General features: G+C 46.3%; 1 protein-coding gene across 2 annotated transcripts in view; it reads left to right on the top strand.

Moving 5' to 3' along the window:
• The window catches only part of PCCA (propionyl-CoA carboxylase subunit alpha), a 2021650-nt gene that overhangs the window by 1181715 nt on the left and 815674 nt on the right, over positions 1-24261 (top strand). For both annotated transcript variants that reach the window (XM_069205070.1, XM_069205071.1), the window contains exon 18: positions 2643-2745. In XM_069205070.1, coding sequence (XP_069061171.1) covers positions 2643-2745 — 103 coding nt within the window. The remainder of the gene's footprint in view (positions 1-2642; positions 2746-24261) is intronic.

Genomic DNA, 24261 nt, shown 5'->3' with positions numbered 1-24261 from the left:
CTCCCCTCTCTGCAAACTGATTTCTAGGGTCAAGGACATCCTTTTTAGGGCCCTAGTACTGGCGCACCAGTGTCAATGCCCTTCATGGCTCCGCGCTTCTGGCATGGAAAGTCGTGAAAAAGAACTGATGTCGGTGCGTTGTGGTGGCGTCTATATAGGACCCGCAACATCATATCCGGCGACCACGACACCAAAGACAAATTGCAGAGTTGACCGATACCACCTGTTTGCGTGCAGAGGTACTGCTCGAAGAAAAATCTCCAGACCCAGACTGACGCTTGGGGTAAATTTTAAGGTAAGGAATACAGCATGAGTCAATAAGTCAGGCCATATTAGCCATGGGCTAACTTCATTGAGTAATAGCATTTTTCCCTTTTACAATGAGCACATCCACAGTGGGCAAGCTCTTTGACCTGTTGTAAGTATTGTTGGCTTTTAACCACTCCCACCTCACGCCCATCACTTTGATTCGTTCATATGCTTGCCTTTCAAAAATCACTGATGTAATTGGTAAATACTTTACGTTTGTCCTGCCTTGGGGCAGTTTGGTTACCACCTTGGACACAGATCCTGTTACAGGGATAATTGCACGATTGCAGATATACTTCAGTGTGGACAAAGTACTTTTTTCTATTGTCTGTGCTTCGTGGCTGCCATGGCGCTCAGAGTGTGAACTCGATCGGCTGTATAGTTTTTACATTATATGCACTCTGATCTACTTAGTACGTTCTTTGCAGCAGGCACACTAACCCTGTGCGCTATCTTATGACGACTCCAAGCTTCCAATAGACAAAAGTACGTTCTCTCTCCAGAAAGAGCATAAATCGCCAGAGTTATATTGACATTTTTACATTATATGCACTTTGTGATTTGCCTAGTACACTTTCTTTGCAGCAGGCACATTAACCCTGTGTGCTACCTAATGATGACTCCAAGCTTCCACTAGACAAAGGTATGTTCTCTTGGCTGCCATGGCGCTCAAAACATTAACTCAATAGGTGGTATAGTTTTTAAATTATATGCACTCTGATCTACTTAGAAAGCTTTCTTTGGGGCAGGCCTATCAACACTGTGCACTACCTTATGATGTCTCCAAGCTCCACTAGACAAAAGTGCGTTCTTTCTCCAGAGCGAATGTAAATTGCCAGAGTTAGTTTTACATTTTTACATAAAATGCACTTTGTGATTTGCCTAGCACATGTTCTTTGCAGCGGGCACATTCACCCTCAGTGCTACCTTATGAGTCCAAGCTTACACTAGAAGAACTGCGTTGTCTCTTCAGAAAGAACATTAACCCTCTGCGCTACCTTATAATGAGTCCAAATTTCCACATTAATCACCAGAACTATTTTGACATTTTTACATGCACTCTGATCTCCTTACTACACGTTCTTCGCAGCTGACATTCTGGGACTTGAAGTTTTATTTTTAAAATGTGATACAACCTGGAAACCAGCCCTTGGAGTAGTATTCGTAGAGATGTCCAGTTCTTTAGTCCGATGCATGATTTGCTAATTTATTTTGTTTCAGCTTTGCATTCTGGGACTTGTAGTTTTATTTTTATAACGTTATACGAGCTGAAAATGCAAAGCAGAAACCTCACATTTGAGTCTGTGAAACTTGAGCTGTGTTGACCAGTTAATGAGGCAAAAAAGTCCAGTTATGCATTTACAATGCCAATAGCTCCAACTCAAGCGAATGTGAGACCTATTGCATTGCGAATGCTCAGGGTGTTTTTTGACACACAAAAAATATTTTTAGCCAATTTTTTTTTAATTGAGGAGGGCTTGGCAGTTTCCCCAACACGTTTTCCAAAACGATGACAAAACAAACATTGACAAAACCAGAAGGCTGGAGGCCAGTGCCAGACTTATTGGCTTGGCCTGCTTGTAATGTATAGAAAGCGGTCTGAGAATATTCTCGGCTGTATTTTCAGTTCCTGTTGAAAACAACCTGAAGTCCGCCCTGTGATTATGTCTTCTCCCCTTCCTTTGTACAATCTAAGGAAAGGAGCCCATTCTTTTCCTGCTTTAGTAACACCTGTAAATATGTCAGTGCATGTAAGTGTAACAAAGGGAGCTGAGCCTTCTATGCATTAAAAAACAAAACCTAATTTTGAAAGCTCATACAGTATAACAGTGCAATCCCCAGCAAGAAAAAGGCTGGGAACGAGCTTTGTATTTCCATTACACCAAACACGGAACAGGGGTCTGTGTGTTTGTTTCAGGGTGTGTTTTAATCACTATTGTTATTTTTGATTGCTGATATAGCCGGAAATGTCGCTCTTTTATGAGTGCCCCTAAAGGGCAGGAATAGCAATTTAAGATGGTCCTTATATAACAATGGGAAAATACGTGCAAGATTCGCCCTAGTAATTTGTGTAAGAAAACAGATACTAGCTGAGGGACATCTCTAAATATGATGTTCGCCTTATATGTACTTTTCCATTCCGTATGCATGCATGTTAGTGTTTCAAGTTGCATTTTTATGGATAATATTTGTGTGTACTGTGGTGTTGAAGTGAAATGAGTTTAAGGTGATTACTGTTTTTGTATAAGGCATTGTTTGTTGTTGAGGTCAAAAGAGATGTGGATGATCTTTTGTCTTGTGGCACATGGCTTTCTTTTTTATTTTCAAACCAGGGCACAGTTTGACAGAACGAGAGAAAAAGGAACTGCTGGCAACTGCGGTGTCTTTGTATGTTGCTGCACAGCAGAGATCGCAGCGGTTCCAGGAGAATCCCAGGTAGGATATTTTAGTTCAACACATTTGCTGGACACCTTCGTCAAAAGCATCACCTAGTTCACAGATAAGTGCGTCGAGAACCAGCGTGGAATTTATAATAATTGTTCTAATTAAATTTTCTTCTAATTAATGGTGCTTTAGTTTAACATTGGCACATGCTTCTTTTCTTTTCATTCACCTTCCCCTGAGATGTAAAAGGTTAGAGATAGAAGTACATCTGGAGTTTTCTGTATGCACACCATCGACACATTAATAACAAAACACAAATTTAGAATGGTAAAAGTTTAGAAGAGCGTAATATTTAATTTGTGATTAAAAAGGAATATTCCCTTGGGAAAAATCATTTATTTAGAATTGAAAGTAAATTCACAAGTAATTACATTCGATCGAAACAAATATAAAAATGTTTATTTTTGAGTTTTACTCTGGCCTAGGGATGGAAATATGATTTATCTCACAGTTTTAACTGGCTTTTTCTTTGTACACCTACTGAGGCATTGCTGCCTTGCCAGGGCATAGTCTTTCGTTTGTAGGTTGAGCATAACAGCGCGCATGCGCTGCTTTTCCGACGTGTTGGTATGTATTTGGGCTTTTAACAACGCCCACCTCACGCCCATCACTGTCATTCATTTGTGGGCTTGCCCTTCAAAAACCCTTTGATGACATTGGTAAATGGTTCACGTTTGTCCCTCCTTGGGAGGTTTTGTTACCGCTTGGCTATCGCCCCTGTTACGTGGCTAATTGCAGTTTTGCCGATAAGTTTGACTGCGAGCGTGTCTCCTTATCGCTAATGCTCATGTCGGCTGTGGCGATGAGAACCGGCTCTCATATGTGAAACTTGTTTGCTTTTGATTTTCAAGTTATGTGGTAAGACGTCCGATTAGGAGTTTGCGATGTAAATAGCTCTAACTCGGGCAAATGCGAGATCCATTGCATTGCAAATGCTTGTTTTCCATACGAATCCTTTGACTTGACATCTGCCGTCTTGTGCTGGACATGGATTATGACAGTTCAGAGCTCTTCTTACATGGTTTGTTTACCAAGTAGCAAGCCAATATAGCTGGAATATAAATTGTATTTGTTGAGTAGCAGGAATCTGCTCACATACAGCTTGTGACTGACATCTTGTCTTATGAATGAGAATCGTCATCTTCCTATTTTTTCACTTTTTTAACAATAATGTTTTGACGCAACTTTCAGTGGTAGCCATTCAGAACAGGGGGTGGTCGTACCTGGAATGTATGAACGCTGGTATGAGAAACTACTCATTTATGTCAGATAAATAATTTAACCTTTATTATTATATTGCCAAAAGCTGCTTATTATACAGATCCTCAGTTAAACATGCCCATTTTAATGTGTTTCTTGAGGAAGTGTTTAGAGCACTACATTATGTCAGAGCAAAATATTAGCTTTAACGATTTATGTTTCTCTGTTTTTGCTATGAAAAGAGGCCGCTGCTTACTTTTTGTATTAATGTTGATTGTACTCGCAGTTTATCTCGCATTTGCCTTCCCAGGCATTGCATAGTGTTAGGTTTCTTCTCATCCTTCAAATGGCAACTTTTTAAGTTTTTGCAGAAAACTTTAAAAATACAAAGGGTCCTATTCACCAAGGTAAATTAACACTTGTAGATATATTTGTGTAAATTTACTCTTGCACCTAGGTGTAAGTCTACACTTTTTCACTGTTTACGTTTCAGATATACCTATGTTCAGTCTCACATGCCTCTACCTCCAAAAATCAGAGGGTGGAGAAAGACAGAATTTCCAGTTTTAAAGTGCATATTAGTAATTTTTCTCATGAATTTGATAATCTCCCTATGAGAAATTATAAGGAAAAATAAAAATGTTTATTAATTTATAAACAAATGAATAAACAACCCTTACTCAACACCACGGTCCCCACCTGGCATACAGTGGTCGTGAACAACAGCGCACAGGCATGCTTCTCTGGGTCTCAACACTACACAGGGTGACAGCCTACTTCAGTCACTGCGATGCGATAGGATGTAACAGCCCTTATTCTTGTCCCTAGCCCCCACCTGGCATACAGGCGTCGCGAACACTTGCAGACGGCCCAGTAGGTGCCATGGTCCCATTGTGGACCGGAATCTCACAGTCCACTTCAGGGAAACAGTCAACAGGATCCCCTCTGGACCTCGATCTCTCCAGTCACTCTTCTCCTCCTCACAGGGTCTTCTGGTATCAGCAGACACACAGATGCTGGTGCTCCATGGCAAGTGGGCTTGATTCTCCTAAGTGATGTCCCCTTACTCAGCAAGGAGGCTAGCAGACCTTGGTCCCCAGTCCTGGTCACAATAGGCAAAAGGTGTGCTGCATCTCCACTCTGATGTACTGCTATATTTTGGCAGTTTTGGATGGCTCAAGGTATAGAAGTGATATAGTGTCCTAGTCTTTGAAATTTATGTTGTTGGGGTTTCCCACTTTAAGTTGCTTACTCCCCTGTCCTGTTCTTTGTTCAGGAAGCAGCCTGTCGAAGCATGAGGGCCTCCAAACGTTATAACCCCTCAACACAGGCCTTGGGAGTGACTAGAGGACCACACCTGTATGTCAGTCTCGGTAATACATGCCTATCAAAAGGTTAACAAAAGCCCCCAGCCTACGCTTTGATTCCCTTATCAGCCCCATCTCTTTCTGGAGATGTGTTCAGGCCCCACAGATCATCAACCTTTTCAGAACCAAAAAACTCCTTTGAAGTGCTCAAGAGATTCTGGTTCTCCCTTTTTGTGTGTGTGTGTCTGTCTGTCCCCCCAGCCAGCCAGCTCTCATGAATGCATGCAATCCTTAATTCTGTCTGGGATCGCTCCACTACCTCTTCATTACTTTCCAAGGCCCTGGGCTTCCAATATGGAATCCACAGTCCTCCATGTTCTGTACTGCACACACAATCATACATGCTATGCACAGCGCTACATAGTAACTTGATGTACACCAGGTGCAAGTTAGGGACACAGCAAAATGTCTTCTGTGGACTCTGACAAACAGTGAGGCTGGTGTGAAAAACAATAACCGTTTAAAAACTGGACAAGAATAGTTTTGGAAATGTTAGCTGAAAATAAACCAAGTTCATATAGTTTTGCCCAACTATAAATATCTATGACGACACTCTTGCCCTCATGATGGGTTGGCTATTATCGGATGTATCATGGATTGGCTGTTATTAGATGCATCTGACAGAGACTTCTGGCCACAGACTCCTTACCTTAGAATATTTCCCAGGCATCATACGGGATCCAGATATTTTTTAGCAACACCACTGCATACTGGTATGTGGGTTAGTTCAGTTCAATGTCTGCTACACTGGAAGTGATGTGTGTGGTGTCTTCATAGGCACCACACAGCACACTGACATAAGTTCTTTTCTTTCTGTGCCATCAGTGGAGATCCAAAGATAGAGCTACCACTGTCCATTTTTTAGGGCAGACGCTATCTAGTTAGCTTCTGGTACTTTGAGCCTGGCCATGTCTCTAAAACCTGTGAGGACTGCCTTACCATGAACCCCAATGTGTGGTAACAGTCCCTAAAGCTCCTCATTGCCCGATGTCAGCCGCCCCCGCAATGATCCAGGTCATGGTCGTATAGACACCCTCTCATTGAAGGTCGATGACATCTTAATGTCTGTTTCCAAACCCAACATGAAAATGTATCCGGGGTCGAGATTAATTTGGCCAGATCCTGGACATCTACACACCACAAGAGCATGTGTCTTGGGCCAAGGCGGGATTCTCCTTTCAGTGGTCTACCAAATCCCCAGCCTACCTCTCCCTGCAGACTGCTTCATCCATGGATGAGATGGTGAAGATTTGTTACACTTACCTGATGTTGGCAGTAAGGCAGCACCAACATCCTTGGCCTCTGGGGTCCTTTCTTTGTTTGGTAAATTATATGCTGTCAAAATTGGACTTTCACTGCAGATCCTATATCTCTTTCAGACTCTTCTATTGCCGGCACACAGGAAAAAAGAATGCAAAGTGTAATAGATGATTTTGTATGTGTGGTGAATCAACCGAGACTAGCTAGATGCGAAATGCACATACTCCCCAAAGCCAGAGAGCTAGGGGTCCCAAACATAACACTTTACTGTCAGGTGGCCCAACTTTGATTTCTTGTGCAACGAGACTGAGAAGAATTCTAGAAGCATGGGTGTTTCCTGGATCCAGGTAGCGGCCGGTATAACATTTGGAGGGTCCACTTCTTGGAAAACAAAACAGGATCTGGGTCCTCTACTGCTCACCAGTAACAGGAGCAGTGCTAACACTGTGAGATAAAGATGCGTTCCTACTGGACTTGATAACATTTCCCTCCCTGTTCTTTCTGATACTGAGTAATCCTGATTTGTCTTTGGTGATTGAAGGGGAAGGAAGCTTTGCCTTCTGGAAAATAAATGGATATATATATGCAAGCTGAGGACACGTTTGCTGAGCACAGAATATATTCATTTGCGTTGGCTTAAGAGGGGAACTCGTCCTCCTAGAAATTAAAGCAGTAGCATTACTATCAGGTCAGGCATTGGCTCTTACAAAAAACTTCTAAACCACATCTTAGCAGTAGGTATGCCCCCCTTCAAGAGTGCTGACCACCAAAGAGAGATACGAAACTTGTCTCTGACATACATTGATTTTTGACACAGACAACAAGTGAAGGGAAGACACCGGGTTAAAAGAGATGGGAACTGGAAATAGACTGACTGCTCACTGATATGAAGCAGGAGTGCAACCTCGAAGTCCGCAACTGTAGAAGAGGCACTGATAAAAGTGATAATGCATTGGCAACATACCACCACCAAATTACATGCATGGCGCACCTGCAGATCTGACACATGTTGTCAAGGGTGTGGGCACTGTGACGCTCATACTCTGGAAATGTCCTAGTTTGCAGACTTATAGGACATCTTATCTTATCTTAGATGCGATAGACAGTATGGGTGGGGAAACAATACCTAAGTTTCAAGCCTATGTTTTAGTAGGGAACATAACACCCTGATTGTTTAGACAGGGGATATAAGAATATTAATGGTGCAGGAGTCCTCGGGCAGGTTGGGTGAAATTAATTTAAAAAAAAAAATAATTGTAGACACCCCATGGGTGAAGTTATGCTTCCTTGCTGACCTCCGGTTGTAGGTTAACGTATGTGTTACTGCAAAAAAACAATAAAACAGATTTGATACTAAAGACATAAGGATTATGTTACAATGCATAGAGATCAGACCTTTTGATCTATTCTACAAGAATGGATTGAAATGTAGAATGTTGGGAAGTCTTTATTATATCACTGACTCTTGCTAAGTTTGAAAGATGCCAAGGCAGTTTCTTTATGTGCCTGGCTGAAGTAGCTGGGAGAGGGGTTTGTCCTGATGGAATATAAATAGTTGAAAGAAACACCACTGTGTCCAGCCATTTACTACAGATTACTAAAATAAATGATAAAGAATAGAAACATTTAAAAGTAAAACCATGCACTGAAGTAAAAATGCTTTTATAAGCTGATGCCGGTAAGCATGTATTATCAGGCAAGATGATGCCACCTACAGTGCAAGAGAGCCAATGACTGAAGTAGGCTGATTCATTGCCCCATGCTGTAAGATGTGGTGGGTGGAAGCAAAATTTGAATGATAGCTGAACAGACCAATCAAACAACAGGACTAACCCAAAGACCCTCTCTGTTTGCATGTATGTATTTGTGATTTATTTTTTGTTTAATGACATGAGGCTGGCGGCATTGCTGGGCCATACCTGAAAATGGGTGTACAGTACCTAGCAGTGGCTCCCATTATTGTCTTTTTGCTTGCTCTGAAGATCAGTGCTTGTACCCTATCCTGCAACAAGCCCCTTTTAGTGCCCAGGCATGACCCTTAGCTCTCTAGGAACATAGAGACTGCACCTGGGCAAGTGGTAAGCTGTGCATAACAGGGACTCTAAGACCATTATCCACTGGCTGTGTGTGCACCATCTACCCCTTCAATGTTAATTATTGTGCATCAACCTTTCTCTTATCTTGCCTTAATCTTCATTGTTACCCAACATCTTCTTGAAAGAACTGGATATCCAGCTTCCTCTGTTGCCTCCTGGAGGTTTATTGTATTTGATTAGCGAACAACCAGTGCAAATTTCCAGGTCTTTTTTAGTGAATGACCACATTCCATGGCGTGTGGTGCTTCTGATTGTGGGAGAGGGAATCGTTTGAAGTATTTATATATTATTATATTAGTTATTTATATATATATATATATATCTCTTTAACACATCCTTAGTGAGTTCTGAACAGGGTATCGCTCACTTTGCTATTTGTTTTTTTCATATTACCAAAACCAACATTATTACCACCAACACTCCCTCTTAAAAGGACGTGAACAAGCACATCACAAACCCCTAACAGCAATACACCCCTACACTCTATTTTTCACATAGTACTCCCCTGCCCCCTACAATTAGGACTACCTTCCTTCTAGCCTACTGCTAAGCCATATCCACCTAACACCAATAGCACACCTGAACATTTCGACATGCCATAAGTTTCCAGTAAGAACACTGCACTTGATCATAACCATCTCCCATACATCTCTTCCCTGTGCATCAGCACTGATCCTGCATGGCATTCGTAGCACTGCTGTGCCACACAGTGTGATGTCACAAGGAACTTTCCCTTATCCTACCGTAGTGCCATTTATACAACAGTCCTGTACACGTAAGACCAATTAACTGAATAAATAAGCTTTGCCAGGGTCCGTAGGTCTAGCCTTGGCAAGATTTCAATTCTTTTTAGTAGGAAAATGCCACTGTTGGCATGGTTACCCCCTAACGTTTTGCCTTTTGTTGATGCTAGTTATGATTGAAAGTGTGCTGGGACCCTGCTAACTAAGCCCAAGCACCAGTGTTCTTTCCCTAAACTGTACCTTTGTTTCCACAATTGGCACACATATAAGTCCCTTGTAAAAGGTACCCCTGGTACCAAGGGCTCTGTGGCCAGGGAAGGTCCCTAAGGGCTGCAGCATGTATTATGCAAACCTAAGGGACCCCTCACTCAGAACATGCACACTGCCTTGCAGCTTGTGTGTGCTGGTGGGGAGAAAATGACTAAGTCGACATGGCACTCCCCTCAGAGTGCCATGCCCACAAACCACTGCCTGTGGCATAGGTAAGTCACCCCTGCAGCAGGCCTTGCAGCCCTAAGGCAGGGTGCACCATTCCACAGGTGAGGACATATCTGCATGAGCACTAAGCCCCTACAGTGTCTAAGTCAATTCTTAGACATTGTAAGTGCAGGGTAGCCATACTGAGTATATGGTCTGGTGAGTTTGTCATTACGAACTCTACAGCACCATAATGGCTACACTGAACACTGGGAAGTTTGGTATCAAACTTCTCATCACAATAAACCCACACTAATGTCAGTGTGGGGGTTATTGAAAATGTACACAGAGCATTTGTATTTTAACCCAACTACAAGCGTAAGGCTTACCGGTCTATGCCAGCCTGCCAATTCCAGACAAGTTTCTGACCACATGGAGTGAGTGCCTTTGTACACTCTGTGGTCAGAAACAAAGCCTGTCCTGGGTGGAGGTACTTCACACCTCCCCCTGCAGGAACTGTAACACATAGCGGTGAGCCTCAAAGGCTGAAGCCTGGTGTTACAACACCCCAGCTAGTGGAGATGCCCGCCTCCCGGACGAGCCCCCCACTTTTGGCGGCAAGTCCAGAGGATAATGAGAAAAACAAGGAGGATTCCTCCCCTCAGCCAGGACCACCCCTAAGCTGTTCAGAGATGAAGTGACCCCCCTCCTTGAGTAATCCTCCATCCTTCTTTTGAGGATTAGGACCAATAGGGATAGGGATGTGCCCACCTCCCCAGAGGGAATGGGCACAAGGAAGGGTGTAGCCACCCTCAGGGACAGTAGCCGTTGGCTACTGCCCCTGACCCTAAACACTCCCCTAAATTTAGTATTTAGGGGCGACCTTGAACCCAGCTCTTCAGATTCTTGATGACCTCAAGAAAGAAGGTCTGCTGAGCTGAAAACCCCGCAGAGAAGAAAAGGAGACAACTGACTCGGCCCCAGCCCGTCTCCTGCTTCGAAAAGCTGCACAAGAAGAAGCAACGTCTCCCGTGGACAGCGGACCTGCCCAACAAGAAGACAAAGAAACCACCTTTAAAGGGACTCCCACCTCACTCCAGAAGCATGTGTCCAAACTACTCTGCACCTGACGCCCCTGGCCCATATCCAGAGGAACCAACCAGCCAGAGCCCATGTGCTTCCGACTAAGTGTCCACCCTGGGCTGACCTCCCCACCCCTCCACGACAACACCTGGAGAGGGAATCCCGAGGATCCCCTAACCGCGACTGCACAGGACGAAGATATCTGACACCTGGAGAAGCACTGCGCCCGCAGCCCCCAAACTCGAGAGAAACCGGCCACCGGTACAGAAGTGACCAGCAGGCGACCCTCCTCCCTGCCCAGTCGGTGGCTTGCCAGAGAAGCCCCTCTGTGCCTTGCCTGCAGCGCCTAAGTGAACCCCAGGTACGCCCATAGAGTTCCATTGGAAACCCGAAGCCCTGTTTGCACCCTGCACCCAGCCGCCCTAGTGCCGCTGAGGGTGCATGTTTTGTGCCTACTTGGGGCACCCCCAGTGCTCCTTTAAACCCCCCTGGTCTGCCCTCCGACAACACGGGTACTTGCCTGCAAGCAGACCGGAACCAGAGTACCCCCTGTCTCCATAGGGGCTCATGTTATTTTGGCTCCAGTTTGACCTCTGCACCTAACCGGACATGTGTTGCTGGTGCTGGGTGTTTGGGGTTATCTTGAACCCCCCAACGGTGGGCTACTTATGCCCCAGAGACTGAACCCGTAAGTTTGTTACTTACCTCAAAAACTGTACTTTTCTTACCTCCCCAGGAACTGTTATTAATTGCAGCGTCCAATTTTAAAATAGCTTTTTGCCATTTTAAAGGAAACTCTGTACATTGTCGCTTCCATTCAAAATTCTAAATATTACTATGCAAAGTACCTTTTGTTTAATGTACTTTCCTGCTAAATGAATCTTGTGGTTTCTAGAGATAAATTAAGAAAGAATATTTTTCTATATAAAAAACTATTGGTCGGGAGTTAAGTCATTGAGTCTGTGTTTTCACGTATTGCTTGTGTATGTGTACAACAAATGCTTAACACTACCCTCTGATAAGCCTAACTGCTCGACTACACAACCACAAATAGACCATTAGTATTATCTATTATTGCCTCTGTTAAGCCTCTTAGGGAACCCCTGGACTCTGTGCACACTATGGCCCTCATTCTGACCCTGGCGGTCTTTGACCGCCAGGGCGGAGGACCGCGGGAGCACCGCCGACAAGCCGGCGGTGCTTCAATGGGGATTCCGACCGCGGCGGTAAAGCCGCGGTCGGACCGGCACCACTGGCGGGGTCCCGCCAGTGTACCGCGGCCCCATTGAATCCTCCGCGGCGGCGCAGCTTGCTGCACCGCCGCGGGGATTCTGACCCCCCCTACCGCCATCCAGATCCCGGCGGTCGGACCGCCGAGATCCGGATGGCGGTAGGGGGGGTCGCGGGGCCCCTGGGGGCCCCTGCAGTGCCCATGCCACTGGCATGGGCATTGCAGGGGCCCCCGTAAGAGGGCCCCTACATGTATTTCACTGTCTGCTGCGCAGACAGTGAAATACGCGACGGGTGCAACTGCACCCGTCGCACAGCTTCCACTCCGCCGGCTCGATTCCGAGCCGGCTTCATCGTGGAAGCCTCTTTCCCGCTGGGCTGGCTGGCGGTCTGAAGGAGACCGCCCGCCAGCCCAGCGGGAAAGTCAGAATTACCGCCGCAGTCTTTCGACCGCGGAACGGTAACCTGACGGCGGGACTTTGGCGGGCGGCCTCCGCCGCCCGCCAAGGTCAGAATGAGGGCCTATATCTCATTTTGATATAGTATATACAGAGCCAGCTTCCTACACCCAGGTAATGGAGTCTGAGGTTTGTAGGGGCACCTCTGCTCATGCAGGGAGGCCTTCACACTTTAGAACATGCACCCTGTCCTTGGGCTGAAGGGCCTACCAGAGGGATCACTTACAGTGTCCAAGCGCTGTGACCGTGATATAAGGCAAGCCTTATATCTAAAGTGAAAGGTGCATGTACCATTTCATGCAGGCTGCAATGACAGACCTGCAGACAGTTTGCATGGGCTCCTATGGGTGGCATAATACATGCTGCAACCCATGAGAGAGTTCCTAAGTACCATGCACCAGGGACTTACGTTGGTACACTAGTATGCCAATTGTGGGGTGTAAAAGTTTCCAAACAACCATATTTAGAGGAGAGAGAGCACAGACACTGGGGTCCACAGTGCACTACAATCTAAACACACTGACAACATGCAAATGGTAGGGGTAACTATGTCAGAAAGATGCTACTTTCCTACATATTGTACTGCAACAAGCAGGGCAGGTAGGGTTGTGGACCCTGTATCAAGAGTCTGTGCGCCTCCGGACATGTTTGGAACAGCAGGGCATATCCGTGGTGGCTCAACATCTGGTGGGCTCTCTGAACGTCCAGCAGACAAACTCAGACGAAAATGTCTATTGCATCACAAATGACATCTCCATCCGGAGGTGGCCCAAGCTCTCTTTCAGTAGTAGGGAGAGCCTTGGTTCGATTGCTCAATATCAGCAGTGTTGATTATTTGAATTTCTAAGGCGGCAGTCGCTCAGAGACACTTCATCTTGAGTGGAGCTCAGGCCTCCTGTATGCTTTTCCGCCCTTACCACTTCTGCCCAGAGTTCTAAAAAAAGATCAAGAATGACTGGGCCAAGTAATCCTTCTGGTTCCGGACTGGGCATGAAGAGTCCGGTATCCCAAGCTGTTGAGCATGTCCGTTGATCCGCCGATCAGACTACCCCTTTGGGAGGATCTTCTGTTGGAGCAGCAGCGGAGGGTTCTGCACCCGAGCCTGTCCTCTGACAACCTTCTTGCGTGGAGCTAGAGCTGCGGTAGTTTACGGTCTGACCTTCCTCCCGGAAGTCTGTAACGTTATGTTGGCAGCCAGTCTCTCCACCAAAATGGTTATACGCCTGTTGTAAGAAATTTGTGGCATGGTACACAGATACGTCTGTTGACCCCCTTTCTGCCTCTCCCTGTGAGGTTCTCTTGTTTCTTTCTCTGCCCCAGCAGGGCTCTGCTATGGGCGCTCTCAAAGATTATTTATGTGCAATTTGTGCATTTTTTAGGTTGCCTGATCAAGCTTCTTTAAGTCTCCTATTGTGTATAGGTTCCTTAAAGGTCTTACAGATCTCTTTCCTCCATCCACATTCATTATTCCCTAGTGGGATTTGAATTTTGTTTTGACCTTTCTGATGTGCACTTCTTTTGAGCCTCTCCATAATTGTCCTGATAGCAAGACATTCTAGTTGCAGATTCCTTACCGACCCACCCATCCTCCCTTCTCTGCAGAATGATTTCCAGGGACAGGGACTCCCATTTAAGGGCTTTAGTTTTGACGCACCAGTAGTCGGTGGTTTTCATGGCTTTACACTTCTGGTATGGAAAATAGTGAAACGAAACCGACGTCAGCATGTGGTGCTTATATAGGCCCCGCAGAGACCTACCCGGCGCTAAGGACAGACGTGGAGTTGCTCGGCACCACCTAACGGTGCACAGGGGTACTGCTCAGAAAAGTCTCCAGATCAAGCTGAGGACTGGGGGAAATTGACAGGTAAAGAAACTGCAACTGGAATATGTCTCTACCAGATGAGGCATTACTGAAGTTAAGTAACTTGTTTGTTTAGACTCACTGTGACCCGCCCATATTTTATGAATTGCTCAGCCATTTAAACGCCAAACACTGTATAAAAATGAAACATCTGATTAGTGTTTAATCAAGCGTTGCCTCTATCTCTTTATGATCCGTTATGCCCTCTTTTGTTTGGGTGAATCTGTTTATTGGATTTTCAAAATAGTAAATCACAAATATATCAGTGCTCATAACACGTACATAAAAGCCAAGTTACCTGGAAAAGGACGACAAAAGAATAAACCATTTTGCTTCAGACAACATAAGACGGTGCTCAGTTTCCAGTATCCCTGCCTTATGCTCTCTCATAATTAACTAATGAGCAAAACACAGACTTTCCTTTTAACTACCATTTTTAATTCAGCGGCCTTTACCTGGCATTCGGTAATTGGTACATTGTTCCCAGGAATGCAGAATTTAATTATTGTACTGCTCTAATTTTATAAATAAAAATGGGGAAAGAAGGCTCGTAACCAGTTGTCGCGCGCAGCCCTTTGGAATGCGCAACATGCATCTTTTTGGATGAGTACTAGCGTTCGTAGGGCAGCATCTAAAAATATGTTTTCCCACTTTATGATACGTATTAATATAGACAAACTATTTGGAAGGGCTGTGCTGCATCCTGTCCTGCGGTGTCGAGAACTGTTTAGGGCAGTCGAAAGCTCTTCCTCGCTAACGCAGTGTCCTGGGTTGCATCTGCTCTTGTTTGCCCCGCCCTCTGCTCTCCAGTCACACCTCCCGCCCAGTTTAAACACAAGGCCTTTTGTCTCTCAAGTCTGGACTTGTAACTGGGGAAAACATATCTGTTTGATGGTTTACTTCGGACCAGCACAAATGGCGTCGTGGGATTTATAGTAGATTCTTGTTGTGCCGGAGGCTGGGCAATTTTTTTTTTTAAGAGTGTCCGTTTTAGAGTCACTGATTCACAGTCCAGTATTCATGTGAACATGCCATTGGATTCCAGTTTCCGCCATCTTGCCGTCCTTGGTTCTGCAGCAGCGGCTGCAGGGAGCGCGGCGAAATAGAATAGGCTCATTATTGTAGGAGTGTTTCTCTGTTCCCTGCAATGATTCCAAAAGCTCTTACACACTTCATCAGTATTATTGTAATGCCTTGGCTGCAGGATATTTGGCATCTGTTGCACCCCACTGGCAAATCCTATTCATGCTCCTTTCCATTCACTATTTGCCATCGGCGAATTGATTTTCTCTCTCCTTCTCCTCTTCTATAACCTTTCCCAATTCATTTTGGATTGTTCAACGTGAAACATTTTAATTTCATATCATACAGCTATTCAGCTGGCAATCCCTTTTTAACCCATCACCAGGGTAACCGGCATAGCAGGCTTCTTTTTGGCAGTCATGATATTTTTTCACATGCTTCATGTTGCCTTACATTTGTGTTTTTTGTTAAGCCCCCTTAACCCTTTGATATGAGGATGTGTTTTACAGAGGAATGGCTGATCTGACTTCTCCGGATGTTGCGAGTGAGGCCCTGTTGGACGTTTGACACCCATTCTGTAAATTGTTTCAGTGCATGGTGTAACTCTAGTAAAAAACAAAAACAAACAAAAAAACGCTTTTGACGGCATTTCAGCTATCGCGGCTTCAAATTATAAAATTATCAGCATTTACTGTTGATGTGTTTTTTCTGGTGTCAGCATTCAGGCTGCGTTTAGTTTACTTTGGGGGGGGGGGGTTGCTGCTGATTGAGTGTTAGTATTTGACGCAGCGTGTTGGCGCTAGCTTTACGGTTTTTGAGTGGATTACTGTCAAATAGCCGAAAAAGGCACTGCAAAAGAGTCGCCCAAAGAGACGATTGGAATTGTTAAAATGGGTTTAGAAAAATATTTCAAAAGGCAAGGTCGATGGACTTAAATTACGCGAGCAGGCTTACATTTCGGCACAAGTTAAACACCGGAAGAATAAAGAGAACGTAATGCCTCTGTCACCTCATAGATCCTGTAAAACAACCGCCCAATTTCTGTGGCTTTGAAAGATAAAGATGTGAACTGCATTTGTGCTGCTATATAAAAATGGATTAAAATGTGCCCGATCAGCTGGCGTGCGCCAAATGCAGCATGTTAGTGCTCACCGATTGTAAGGACTCTGCATATATATGTACCTTTTATTGAAAGTGAGGGTAAATTAGATTGCTTTATAATAATTTTTTTATTACACTGTAGACTGTTTATAAACAAAACTGGAATTTTGCTTGCACAACAGATCTGATAGAGACTTCTAATTGGAGATTCTTTACCTTAGAATTTTCCCCCAGGTGTCAGACCGGATCCGGAGATTTTTTTCTCAGTAGGTGCCAGTCGACTCCGTTGGCGTCAGTCGCCGTGATGACGTCTGGAGTAGTACATAAATGCCGCCTCAGCGCAGTGACGTTAGTTCTTTTCTTTCCGTGCCACGCGCTGAGCCTGAGAGAACTACCTTGGTCTCTTTTTGACCGACTTAGACCCTTTTGTCGAGTTTTTGGTGAGTTTTTTGGTGCATCGAGGGATGTCCCCAAAGACCGCTTTCAAACTGCGAGGACTGTCAGTGCATGGTGTTGGTGTTGGATCCGCATTGGGTCTGTATGTGGTGCCTGGAGCACAAGCACGACCCGAAATCGTGCTCCGAGTGCGGGGCCATGCACCAAAGGCCTTGGAGGAGCGGTCCCTCAAGCTTATGGTGGCCCGGCGCTCGACTCAGTGTAGGTCCCAGTCACGCTCGAGGGGAAGGTCTCGAGACTGGTCGCAGAGCCACCATCATTCTTCTTCCTCGAAGTCTTTGGGTCAAGGTAAGAAGAAGAGATCCCATCACCCTTCTTCTTCACCCTGTTGCTCGGTTGATGCAACGCGGGTGGAGCATTGACGCTCAAGGTCTCAGTCTTCGGGGTGTCTGCTTCTGGGTCCGATCCTCACTTCCCTAAGTTTCCAGGAGCCGAAGCAACCCATGCCCAATTAAAGGATTTTTATGAGGGCATGCGCCTCATTTTTGGGCAGGCCGACCCTGATACGGTGCCTTCGGGCCCAAGGGGTTCGGTGAGGGGGGCCCTTCGGGTTCTCCTCCGGTCACTGAGGTCCCCTCCGATTCACAGTCTGACCGGCGTCAGCCGCCTCCTTCAATGGGCCTATTCACTCCAGGTCGGATTCGGACTCTTTTTCTTATGGGTACGAATTCAGGGAAGGATTGGAGAGGTTCCTGGACCCTTATGATTACCAAGATGACCCTAACTTGGACTGGGCACAGGATTTTGGCGAGGCCAGTGGCCAGGACACTTCTTCAAACACTGGCATGCTGTCTCTACCTACCGTGGCTACGGCGGAGGGAGTGACTTAATTCATGGTGGTCAGTAGGGCGGCTGAGGTCCTCGGCCTTGAGCTGCCTACTGTTCAGGTCAGGGCTAATCTCCTGACGGAGGTGCTTCAGCAAGGGGCTTCCCCATCTGAGCCTCTTATGCCATTCAATGAAGCCCTCATCGATGTCCTATTGGGTACTTGGTCCAGACCCAACACAGGGGCTCCTGTGAACAGGACTATCTCATGTCACTGGGTAGGGAATCAAAAAGACTGGAACAATTTGGGGAGAATAAGTTTTCTTCCTCCAGTCTTGTGCTGCTGTCAGTGAACACCGCAGTGCTTTTGGGCCTCTATACCTACTCTGTGGGATACAGTCTCGCAAGTTATGCCGCAGATACCAGAGGAGGCCCGTTCTATCGTCTCCCAAGCTGTCACTGAAGGAAGAGATGTGGCAAAGTTCACAATCAGATGTGGGCTGGACATGACCAACTCTCTTAGATTGTTGCGACGACAGTGGCCTTGAGGGGCCACATCTGGTTGCTTGCATCTGTTTTTTCGGGGGATGTCCAACATACTCTTATGGACATGCTCTTTGATGCTCCTGTCTCTTTGGAGACAAGGCTGACTCTGCTTTGGAGAGGTTCAAGGACTCCCAGGCTACCGCTCTGTCCCTCTGCCTTTCCACTGCCACTTGCCCCCAACAATCCACCTTTCACCCCTTTCGTGGCCACAGAAGGGGCTCCCTTTTGCGTCCCTATCCAGCCACTGTGCCACCCATGCTGTTCAGCCGCTGCTTGGCTGGGAATGCGGAATCCCGCGTGGGACAGGGAACCAGAGGTCTGCCCAGTTCACCCCTGCCCCCGCTGCAGCCTCCAAACCTTCCTAGTCCGTTCCCTCACTCCGATCCAGTTGGCAGAAGGATTCGCCATCACCTGCCCCACTGGGAACCCATCACTACGGGCAGGTGAGTTTTGAAGATAGTTCGAAAAGGCTATTCCCTCTCTTTCGAATCTGCCCCACCGGCCATGCCTCTATCAATCAGCCAACTTCAGGAGGATCATTTGGCACTTCTCTGCCAAGTTGTCATGGCTCTCTTGGCCAAGGGAGCTTTAGAGAAGGTCCCTGTGCCAGAAGTAGGTCATGGTTGTTATTCCCGCTACTTTCTGGTGTCGCAAAAGGACAAGTGCTTACGTACTATCCTAGACCTTCAGGACCTCAACTACTTCCCGAAGAAGAGGAAATTCAAAATGCTCACCCTGGCTCAGGTCCTGTCTGCCTTAGACCCAGGAGACTGAACGGTAGCGTTGGACTTGCAGGATGCTTATTTCCACATTCCAATCCTGCCTGCCCTCTGTCGTTACCTACGATTCATGGTAGGCCACGAGCACTATCAATTTACCATGCTTCCCTTCGGCTTTAACAGCGCTCGTCGGGTGTACACGAAAGTGATGGCAGTGGTTGCAACATGTAAGGAAATGCCCCCTTGGCATGGTTACCCCCTGACCTTTTGCCTTTTGTTGATCTCAGTTATGATTGAAAGTGTGCTGGGACCCTGCTAACCAGGCCACAGCACCGGTGTTCTTTCCCTAAACTGTACCTTTGTTCCCACAATTGGCACAGCCCTGGCACACAGATAAGTCCCTTGTAAATGGTACCCCTGGTACCAAGGGCCCTATGGCCAGGGAAGGTCTCTAAGGGCTGCAGCATGTCTTATGCCACCCTGGTGACCCCTCACTCAGCACATGCACACTGCCGCACAGCTTGTGTGTGCTGGTGGGGAGAAAATGACTAAGTCGACATGGCAGTCCCCTCAGGGTGCCATGTCCAACTCTCACTGCCTGTGGCATAGGTAAGTCACACCTCTAGCAAGCCTTACAGCCCTAAGGCAGGGTGCACTATAGCACAGGTGAGGGCAAAAGTGCATTCGTACTATACCCCTACAGTGTCTAAGCAAAACCTTAGACATTGTAAGTGCAGGGTAGCCATAAACAGTATATGGTCTGGGAGTCTGTCAGTTACGAACTCCACAGTTCCATAATGGCTACACTGAAATCTGGGAAGTCTGGTATCAAACTTCTCAGCACAATAAATGCACGCTGATGCCAGTGTGGGATTTATTGTAAAATACACCCAGAGGGCATCTTAGAGATGCCCCCTGAATGCCAGTCTGACTCCTAGTGCTAGGCTGACCAGTTTCTGCCAGCCTGCCACAACCAGACGAGTTTCTGGCCACATGGGGTGAGTGCCTTTGTCACTCTGTGGCCAGGAACACAGCCTGTACTGGGTGGAGGTGCTTCTCACTTCTTATTAGGTAAGTGACCTGCCTCTTTTTGTCAAGAACTGGGTAAGGGCTACTCCATCTGTCCTGAAGTGCCCTGGGAGCCACATGCTCTAGAACCCAGGCTCTCTGCACTGGCTGGAATTCACCCATTGCAGCCTTTTGGTCATACCACAACTTATGGAGTTGTTGGCTGGCCTCAAGGTTTTTGATGCCTTTTCCATGTATTCAGCCATCCGAGAGTGAAGGCCAAGCACACAATCCACCACATCTTGTTTAGGCTCATGGAGAGGTCTCTCCCAGCTTTCTTTAATAAATGCCAGTGGCCCCCTTACAGAATAGCCAAACAGAAGTTCCAAGGGGAAAAATCCTACTCCCTTCTGTGGCACCTTCTCTGTAAGTGAAAAGCAAGCGTGGCAGGAGGACATCCATCTCCTTTTGAGTTTTTCAGGGAGCCCTATGATCATGCCCTTCAGTGTCTTGTTGAATCTCTCAACAAGACCATTGGTTTGTGGATGGTATGGTGTAGTGAACTTATAAGTCACCCCACACTCATTCCACATGTGTTTCAAGTAAGCTGACATAAAGTTAGCATCTCTGTCAGAAACCACCTCCTTAGGGAAACTCACTCTGGTAAAAATACAAATTAGGGCTTTGGCTACTGCAGGGGCAATAGTTGACCTAAGGGGGAATTGCTTCAGGGTATCTGGTAGCATGATCCACTACTACCAGTATGTATTGGTTCCCTGATGCTGTGGGAGGTTCAAGTGGACCCACAATGTCTACATCAACCCTTTGAAAGGGGACCCACCACTGGAAGGGGAATAAGGTAGGGGGCTTTGGATGGCCACCTGTCTTACCAATGGCTTGACAGATGACACAGGAATTGCAAAACTCCCTTACTTTCTGGGACACATTGGGCCAATAGAAATGGTTCACTAGTCTGTCCCATGTCTTGGTCTGTCCCAAATGCCCAGGTAAGGGGATGTCATCGTCCAATGTGAGGATAAACTCTCTAAACTCTTGAAGAACTACCACTCTCCTAGTTACACCAGGTTTGGGTTCTCTTGCCTCAGTGTACAGGAGTCCATCCTCCCTATAGACCCTACAAATAGAAAAATATGTGGAGCGCTCCAAAACTATGTATAATTGATTTTTACATCTAACCTAATGTAAACTTAGTTAAGTCATATAGAGAAATCTTGAAGAAGAAACAAATGCAGTTGTATATATGTAAAAAAACAGAAATATACAGTTTTTTGAAGAATATAGACAGACACATTAGAAGATGCAGTCCATAGAAACCAAATATTTGCTTCCAACCCCAAAAAAAACAATATTAATAACACCTTCGACAACATTTAACATATTTAACAATACACATTAAACATACATGATTCAAAAATAAACACTAAAATGATATCCATAATGAATCCATCCAGAAATTGTCCTGCTTAGTGCTAATGAAGTTCAGTCCAATCATAGGATTCAATCAGGAATAGTTCCATTCATAATCGTAAAGTTCACTCTGATTGGAAAAAACAGACAAAAACTCCAGCCGACACGTGTTTCGTCCTATTCTGGACTTTCTCAAAGCTCTTGAGGGGTGTTCTTCCATATCCTAGTCTCAGATACGCGTCTCGCAAAGTTTGTCCGACAAATAACACTTGGAATAGCTCGCAATTCTCTTATAGTAATCCCACACAGAACGGCATCGCGTCTGAATTGGAACGCAGCTGTAGGAGCCGCTGACCTCTCCCTTTTCCTGTTCAGCAGCTTGCTGTCTCAGGCCTTCAAGAATGGGGCACGTCTTTTGTCCCTCGTACAGCTGTTCCATTGAGGATCCCCTGGGCCTAAGAGCTCTATCTAGTAAGGGTCCAGCTCCACGAACTCAGTCCCCTCAGGGGATAAGACATCTTCATGGAAAGAGAGGTCTTGCTTCTTGTGCTGTTCGGAGGCTGGTCCCCCAGTCCTCTTACTTTTTCTCTTGGCAGGTTGGGCCATTATTCCAGGCCCCAACACTTCTTTTTCTCCCTGTGCTCTGCTCTTTGCTCTTGTTTTTACACACACCAGTTCAGGGATACCCAGCAATGCTGCATGGATTTTGAGTTATACCTCAGCCCATGCGGAGGACTCCAAATCTTTCCCTAGCAAACATTCTACTGCGATTGCAGAAGAGGCCGCTGCCCATTTCAGGCCACTAACCCCTACCCATTCTGAAGTCACCACAGCCATGGGATGGACTTCAGTCACATTGTCAGCATTGGTAACTGGATACATTTGTCCAGCCAAATACTGTCCTTGGGAAACCTACTTTCCTTCACCATGGTGACACTTGCACCTGTATCCCTCCGGGCTTCTACCTTTGTCCCATTTATCAGTAGCTACTGCCTTTATTGTTGCATGTTAGGTGGTCAGGCAGCTAGTGTGGATATATCCACCCTACCCTCAGAGACTAAAGTAGCTTCATTATGAACCTTGATTTGCCCTGGGCACTCTGTTGATCCCATCTGGAGACTGGCTATTCCAGTGCTAACTGGAGTAGAGTTACTGGGATTCACTTTGGGACAGGCCATGTCTACAGTTTGGTGTCCATGCTGTTTACAGTTGTGACACCAAGCCTTCTTGGGTTCAAAGATTTTACCCTTATGCCCATTTGTGGACTGTGAATAGGCTCGGGCCAATCCTCTTGAGCAGGTTTTTGGGGCCCTTGAGAAGACTCTTTAGTTTTATCCTCGGATATGTCACCACCCTTCCCCTGGGAGGCTTTGTGACCCCTTTCTTTTGATCATCCCATGTGGAAGTCTTAGTCACCCTTGTCTTGACCCAATGGTCTACCTTCTTTCACAATTCTTCAGGAGAAATTGGACCTAGGTCTACCAGATGTTGATGCAACTTATCATTGAAGCAGTTACTTAATAGGTGTTCCTTCATAAACAAATAATAAAGCCCATCATAGTCATGCACTGCACTGCCAGTTATCCAACTATCTTGTGTCTTTACTGAGTAGTCAACAAAATCAACCCAGGTCTGGTTCGAGGTTTTGTGAGCCCCCCCCCCCCTGAACCTAACTCTATACTCCTCAGTAGTGAAGCTAAAGCCCTCAGTCAGGGTAGCCTTCATGAGGTCATAGGATTCAGAAAATGTTTTCTTGGCCAACCTGGCTTTGCAGTCCGTGAACACTGCATGCCTTTTGGGACGATATTCCCACACGTTGTGGGATACGGTTGCGCAAGTGCTACCACAGGTTCCGGAGGAGGTTGGGGCTGTACTTTCCCAAGCGGTTTTTGATGAGAGAGACATTGTAAAGTTCACAATCCCATGTGGACTGGACACAACAGACTCTTTAAGCAGAGCGGTTGCATCGACAGTGGCCCTTAAGCCTCAGGTCTGGTTGAGGACGTCTGGCTTTTTGTTGGCTGTCCAAACTAACCTTATGGACATGCCTTGTGATGGCACCCATCTCTTCAGGGAGAAAGCAGACTCAGCGCTCGAGCACTTCAAATATTCTTGTGCTATGGCCAGGTCTTTGGGCCTCATGGTGGCCCTTCGTTTTCTCTATCTGCTTTTCGCCCCTTTCGTAGCTATGGAAGGGGTGTTCGGCCACGTCCGTTCTCCAGCCAGTATAATGCACACGTTGCCCAGCCTTTGCATGGCTGGAGATGTGGGATCCACCATCCTTGTGGATCATGGAGCCAGCAGTCTTGCCAGTCCGCCGTCTCCCCCGTTGCAGCTGCCTCCAAACCTTCCTAGTCTGACACTTCCCCACCGGGGCCAGAGGGAGGTAGGATCTGCCATCACCTGCTCCGCTGGCAGTCCACCACGTCACACTGGTGGGTTTTGCAGATAGTCCAAAAGAGCTACACCCTCCCCTTCGTGATTACCCCTTCATCCATGCCGTCATCCTACGATCGGATGACGGAAGGTCACTTGGCACTTCTCTGAGAGTAAGTTGCGGCTCTGTTGGCCAAGGGAGCATTAGAGTGTGTCCCTGTGTCTGAAGTAGGTCAGTCATGGTTGTTATTCCTGCTACTTTCTGGTGCCCAGAAAGGACAAGGGCCTATACCCTGTCCCAGACCTCTGGTCCCTCATTCTCTTCCTCAGGAAGGAGAAGTTGAAAGTGCTCACTCTGGCTCAGGTTTTA

This window comes from Pleurodeles waltl, chromosome 8 (genome assembly GCF_031143425.1).
Source record: "Pleurodeles waltl isolate 20211129_DDA chromosome 8, aPleWal1.hap1.20221129, whole genome shotgun sequence".
NCBI classification, from domain to species: Eukaryota; Metazoa; Chordata; class Amphibia; order Caudata; family Salamandridae; genus Pleurodeles; species Pleurodeles waltl.
Note: the sequence above shows the minus strand (reverse complement) of the source record. Positions and strands in the feature narration are given on the sequence as shown.